Source organism: Diaphorina citri, unplaced genomic scaffold (assembly GCF_000475195.1).
Source record: "Diaphorina citri unplaced genomic scaffold, Diaci psyllid genome assembly version 1.1 scaffold7545, whole genome shotgun sequence".
Classification (NCBI taxonomy): Eukaryota; Metazoa; Arthropoda; class Insecta; order Hemiptera; family Psyllidae; genus Diaphorina; species Diaphorina citri.
In genome coordinates, this window is record NW_007384921.1 from 7,346 (window position 1) to 14,192 (window position 6,847).

Sequence of the window (6,847 nt, forward strand, 5' to 3'; positions counted from 1 at the left end):
TTCAGGCTGCCCACACACTATGTTAAGCCTTCGGCTGCATAGCCGCCGGCACCCTATATTAGTTAGATTAGGAATCTATGAAACTAAAAAACAATCGAAGTAAATAGCGTATGCGAGATTAAGCCGAAGACGGAGAGTTCTTGTTGTTTTTGTTTGTTTTGTTTTTTTTTTTGGTTTTGTCATGTTTTTGGTTTTTTTTTTTTTTTTTTTTTTTTGTTGTTTTTTTTTTTAAGGGATGTGGTGTGGATAGGAAGATAACTGGGGGTAAGCGACCGCGGTGCGTCTTATCATGCAAATCGAGCAAAGAAAGAAAGCAAGAACGGGATCTGAGAAAGGCCAGCCGTTCCGAGAACGACACCCTTCATCTATTTAGAATAAAGTCTACCCCCACAACCCCGCCGCAACGCAGATGACGACCTCCGGGACTAGGAGCTGTATTAAGAGAGCGCAGGTAAAGACGCTCGCCCGCCAAGCAAGTGACACGTTTGATCCGCGTTCTACTTGAGGAGGTATTGATAGCGGGGGAGCAGGGGGGTAGGAATATGGGTGATTAAATGAGGCAACGCGCCTACCCAATCAAGCTACTGAGGGCTTCTTCTATATTTAGGCGGAGTCCACATTGTGAACTGACATACCGATTTTTAGGCCGATCCTTCCTTTATTATTACAATAGTAATAAACAAGGTATAAGGGCGGATTTGTATTCGCCTCGGTGTCGTCTGTCACTCTCTCCCGTAGAAGGACTTATCCAAACCAGGTCGCCTATATATCCAATTGAATGTCTTTTTTACCAGGAACACGAAAAGAAAACACGTGCAAATTTGGTCCAGAAAACCCAAAAAGTTCAAAAAAAACCAAAAAAAAAAAACGTTTTTTTTTTTTAATTCAACCAATCAGATTGCTGAAAACCAAGTTTTAAATCGTTACTTGAGGCCCTCTGTGTCTTACACCCATATTTATAGAATATCAAAAAGTGCGTTGCGCTCTTCAAGTGGGTGGTGCGTAAGGGATGTAGTCTCAAGCATTGAGGTTGATCAATTTTGACTTGAGGACTAATCTAAGAACGAAATCCATTCCTCTGTTTCACTAACTTATAGCGTAGTGTTATGTGTTTAAGCCTGTGTAGCGACTGGTTTCTCGCGCGCGAGCTATCTTACCATACTACCCGTCCAAACCAGTCTCTCCCATCCCCTACTGCTTCGTCGCGGTTGTACTCATTGTCCCATCCACATCCACACTCCACTTGTTAAAGGCAAGAATTGGCTCGAGCACGAAATAGTTCGCATAAAAAAGAGCACGGATAGGGAGAGGAGAGAAGAGAGAGAGAGAGGTATGATTGACGGAGAGATTTCGGACCGCCCCTTTAGGAGGAGAGGGAGAGAGGAGGAGGAAGAGGAGGAGGAGAGGAGGAGGGAGGGACGGAGGCAAACACAGAACTTTTTGAAGAGCAAAAAATAATTTATTACCTATTTCAATAAATTTTCCAATTTTACCATCCTTCTCTTTCTATCCTTCCCCTCTCCATTTCTCATCGTTCACTCCCCCCTCCCACACCTTTTTCTTCTCCTTCTCCTCTCCTCCATAAATACACGAAGAAAGGTTTTATGGTACTTTGGTGAGAAAAATTGAAAGCGAAGAAAAAAAGACAAGCTGCTCATGATGGCAAAGAAACACCCTTCACCCTATACGCGGTGGACACCCTCATGTCACTTTAAAAAGGGAAATTGCTGAACGAAAGAAAGGTTTTAGCGGGTTGAGTCCCTTTTTATCTTTGTCTCTATTTGTAAGTTTGTTTTGTTTGTACACCACAACTCTCGAACGGTCTCTGTCCAATTTTGACTCAAACAATTTTGCACAACTATGTTTAGGTCATTTATAAGTTTGCTGAATGGGGGACTACTTCAACCACTACTCTAGACGGTATTCCATTTGTAAAATTTTGCAATATGTTGTAGTCACTATAAAGCTGAATTGATGTTCAATTTTGGACTTAGATCATGCCTCTAGGACTCCGTTAGGATTATGGGGCACTTTCACTTTTGTGTTATCAACTCAATCACCACTAGTTTTAATTAGGGCGCCTTACACAACTTACAAATGGACCTTTGAGTGTTTTTTTTTCTTTTTTCTCTTTGTAATCTTCTTTTTTTCCAGCCCACCCACTACACTTGTAGAAAAAATATAGAAAATATTTTCCGAACGAAAAAATATAACCCACTCCCGAGGTAAAGAACGGAGAAAAAGTAGAAGAAGAAAGAAGGAGAGGAAGAAAAAGAAACTGGAATATTCGAAAATTGGGTGAACCGATTGATATGCCGTGTTTTCCCCAACGGTGCTGACGTCAAGAAGAGGACGAAGAGAATATATAAATAAATGAAATAAATAAGAAGAAATAGAAGAATATTGGATAAAAATAAAAAGAAAGGCCCCTTGGGAACTAAATTTCGCCCCTCCTTGCCCTCTTCCGAAGGAAAATTATTTGGACACAAAAACTCTCTCGTACTTTCACCGCTCCTCTTTCTCGGGGGGGAAAAAATATAATCAAGAAATATGAGCAAAGGTGATTGACAGCAAAAAGCACAAGGCCTTACTCAGTAAGTCAGAAAAAAAAATCAGTTTTGTAATAGGGTCGAATAGAGGAAACTGTAACTGCTAAGGTCTTATCGCCCCGAAAGCGAAGAGAAGAAGAGGAAGGCAGGAATAAGAGAAAACAGCCGTTCGAAGAATGAACCTTATCTGTTCAGGTCGAAAATCCGCCCCCGGACTGGAAACTGGAATCGAACACGCACAGTTAGCCCAGTGGTAGCTTGCTTGCCTGCAGAAGGACCCGGGTTCGAATCCCACCATCGACAAAAATTTGTACTCGTTTTTTCGATTGCAAATATTTCAACGGGTTAAATTTCTGGTACTCTCGTTCATCCAGCACATAAATGGGAAGAATTGTGTCTCTTCCTCTTTGGACTTTCAACTTTCCTTCGAAAAAGCTTCAAAGCTACATCTTTTTTGTTCGGGATTCATTTTTGAGAGAGCACACGATTCAATTTAGGAATAAAGGGACGTGTGTATGATAGAATATGTATATTGGTCCCCATAAGATCCTCCCTATACGGTTGTCAGCATAAAAGTTTCATTTTGAATTTCGTTTCCACGTGACCAAATTTTCAAACGTAGAAGGATAGATATAAAAATATGGAATCCTGCAATATCGAAATATACAGGGTGGCATCCAACTCTCAAATTTGAAAGAAGCGTGTGAATCTCTGAGTCACACAGTATGTTTGAAAAGACAGTCAAAATTTAATAATTATTAGGTAGGTAATATCAAAAGGAATTTGTTTTAGACTGCGAGAGTATAAAAGGGACTTTTCAGTCCTATTCTGGCAGTATGACTGGGTATAAACAAGGTATATATTCTATTGATTCTATGCTATTCTAATTTAGCTTATTGCTGGGTTTCAAAAGATTCAATTGTCTGAAATTGTTTGAAAATTCGTTAACTAATAATGGGTGTATGGGACAGTTTCAAATCTAGACATGTAGAATTCAAATCTAGAGGAATCTAAAAAAAGTTAACTTTTTTTCTCATTAGAATGAATACGAGAAAGAGAGAGATAGAGAGAGGGAGAGAGAGAGAGAGAGAGAGAGAGAGAGAGAGAGAGAGAGAGAGAGAGAGAGAGAGAGAGAGCTGAGTAATTTGATGAAAATACTGGGGAACCTAGGGATAGAGAGAAGAAAATAAGTTCAAATAAACTCGAAACTTAGCTAACTTTACTTATTACAGCAAAGCTACCATGCTTTAGTCTTTTTAGAATTATAGCAAAGTTCCTAAGTTAGAAGAAAGAAAAATGTATTCTACTTTATCTTAAGAAAAAACTTTTCCATTATCTCTCCTCTTCAGTCACTGAGACCAAAATTGACATAGGAGAGAGAGAGAGAGAGAGAGACAGACAGAGAGAGACAGACAGACAGACAGACAGAGAGAGAGAGAGAGAGACGATTTCTGCCCAGGGCGAAATTTATGACTGTAAACAGGACGGTAAGTTTCGTCAGATTCTAGGACAATAAGACCTCCGCTGTTAGAGCTCCTGTCAAATCTAACTATCGCTAGGCCGCGGGTTCGATTCCCGCCCGGGGCGGATTTTATCCTGATGAGATAATGTTCGTTCTCGGAACGGCTGGCTTTCTCCTATCCTGTCTTCCTTCTCTCTTCGATTTCGGGACGATAAGACCATAGCAGTTACAGTTCCCTCTGTCAAACCTCTTAAAAAAAAAAAAACCTACGTCAATAGTTTGAAGAGACGCCCGGCATAAATCAACACGGAACAGAGTTTTGATGTTTTACTAAAAAAAAAAGGAAGTAAAAATTGACAGATCATCAGAGGATTTTATGAGCGGATGCTTGTTGTTGTTTTATTGGTTCAAGTTGGATTATCAAGCATCACGTCACATCATAAAGAATGACATGGCATTACTTACATAGGGTTCTTAAATCATTATAAAGTATGGTAATACATAGGGTCCCCCTAGGGACCATAGGTTTATCTTAAAGGACGGTACCTATATTATTTGATTTTGTTTTGTTCTTCCAGATGTCATCACCTGATGTGGAACCTGTCAGTAGACGCCCTACCGTACCTCCGCCACAACCACCTCCTTCCGCTAAAATGGTAAGTATATGTATCTAGGTACACACAGAACTTACTGCTAATTACTACCTAATAATGAGTCTGGCTAGGGGACATTAAACAGGGAGAAGACTAGCGTCTGGCTGTGGGACTATAAACAGGGAGGAGAACAGCTAACCCTAACCAGCCAGTGCTCTCTTTCTCCCTTTTTTTATAGTCCAGAATCCAGACTATTTTCCTCTCTAGGGGGAAGAGAAAAAATCATGTAGAGTTATATGAGTTTTTCTTTCGTTTAAGGGAGATATTTTCATACATAGGGGCCTGTGGTAAAAACCATAGAATATGCTTTGACAGCCAAGGTGTTGAAGTTGAAAATGCATATCTCCTTGGTGTAACCAGTTGTTTTTTTTTTTCTTATAATAGGAAAGGAAAATACTTACCCTTGAGTTTGGCCCCATGGATGTTCTACTGTTTAGGTGATGTTTTAACCTTGCTGTTTTTCAGGTGACCATTACGAACGGACCTCGGTGGATCTCGTTCATATCTCACTGGTCCCTCTGGTCGGTGTACATAGCTCACTTTGCCATGAACTGGTCCACCTATATCATCATGCAGTGGTTACCAACCTACATGTCGAGCTACCTGGGCGCCAACTCTCACAGTTTGAGCTTCACGGCCATGCCCTATGTATTGAACTCACTCTTCTGCATAGGTAGGTACCTACCTAAATTTTCATTTTATTTTTTGTTTGGAACTATAAAGATGTGTCCACACATTCGCGATCCCGTCTGAAACCGTACACTGTCTCGAGAACATAGATGCATCTCTTAACCTCGTCGAACGACGGGGTTGACTAAGTGTGGACACAGCTTTACAATGGACTAACGGAGGTCTTATCGTCCCGAAATAGAAGAGAAAGGATGGCAGGGTAGGAGAAAGCCAGCCGTTCCGAGAACGAGCCTTATTTGCTTGTGATAATGATAGAGTTCGCCTCTGGTGTTAATCGAAGCCGCTACCTAGTCCTTTCAAGGCAGGCGCGCTACTTACTTTCCGAGCTAACGAGGTGGGAATGTACATATAGGTAGGTACATTTTTTTTTCTATTATGGGGACCTCAGCGGTAACGCGCTTGCTTACCATGCAGAAGGTCGCGAGTTCGATCCTACAGTCGAAATTTGCACTCGTATTTTGATTGTAAAAATTGTTTGAAGGGGTACTTCTAGCTTGTGTTGACCCAACACCTGAATGGAAAATTCTCAATAGAGAGAGAGGGAAAATAACTTATGGACCTTCGACTTTCTCAAAGTTACCGAGATATCCATCAAGATGAAGAAAACTTCTCTCTATTTCAGTGGCGGGCCATTTCGCAGACAACTTGGTGAGTCACAGCTGGACTGTGTTGACTGTTAGGAGACTCATGACCAGTATAGGACTGATAGGTCCCGCTGTATTCCTTATCTTCTTCTGTGCAGTGGACAACCTGTTGTTTGCTGTCATGTAAGTAGAATAGAATGGAATATACCCAGTTTATACTGCCGATAAGTAATGAATTAATGATTGACTTATTCATAGAAGCTTAACCCGACCCTGAGGGCTGTTTGCCCTAAGGGTCGGAGTGGGCTTTTTTGTGCGAAGTTAAGCTGATTATATACTCCTCCTAGGTATTCAGGGGCTCGAAGGAAAATAAAGGGCTCCCAAATGTAGTACTATATTAAAAACATGTACCAATAATTTGGAGCATCTAGCCTAGCCCTACTCCCTATTAGTAGTTCATGTAAGTAGTCAGTAAAAAAAAAGTGGTTCGAATCTTTAACGGAGTTTTCCTTTAAATTGCCTGTGAGTTTCTTTCTTTCACCTTCCTTACTATTAAATTTTGACCCTTTTAAGGCCCCGTATTCATGCTGAATATTAATTATTTCAGATTCATCAGCATATCAATGGGATTGTCAGCATTTAACTCGGCCGGATTTCTCGCTAGTCACGCTGATATAGCTCCCAATCATGCGGGCGTTACCTTTGCTATATCCAATACTCTGGTAAGTTACTTATGCGAAGGCCAGCCTAGTTAGCTTGTTTGCACGTATGCCTTGTAAGCGCTAGGTCGCGGGTTCGATTCCCGCCCTCTGTGGATTTTATCCTGACCGCATAATGTTCGTTCTCGGAATGGCTGGCTTTCTCCTATCCTGTCTTCCTTCTCTCTTCGATTTCGGGACGATAAGACCA

The 6,847-nt window shown here is 41.0% G+C and overlaps 1 protein-coding gene across 1 annotated transcript in view; it reads left to right on the plus strand.

Moving 5' to 3' along the window:
* LOC103522245 (sialin-like) overlaps nucleotides 1-6,716 on the plus strand; it is an 11,539-nt gene extending 4,823 nt beyond the window's left edge. The window contains exons 2-4 of the mRNA XM_026832501.1: nucleotides 5,130-5,337; nucleotides 5,977-6,121; nucleotides 6,546-6,716. Coding sequence (XP_026688302.1) covers nucleotides 5,130-5,337; nucleotides 5,977-6,121; nucleotides 6,546-6,693 — 501 coding nt within the window. The 3' untranslated portion in view covers nucleotides 6,694-6,716. The remainder of the gene's footprint in view (nucleotides 1-5,129; nucleotides 5,338-5,976; nucleotides 6,122-6,545) is intronic.
* The last annotated feature ends 131 nt before the right edge of the window (nucleotides 6,717-6,847 follow it).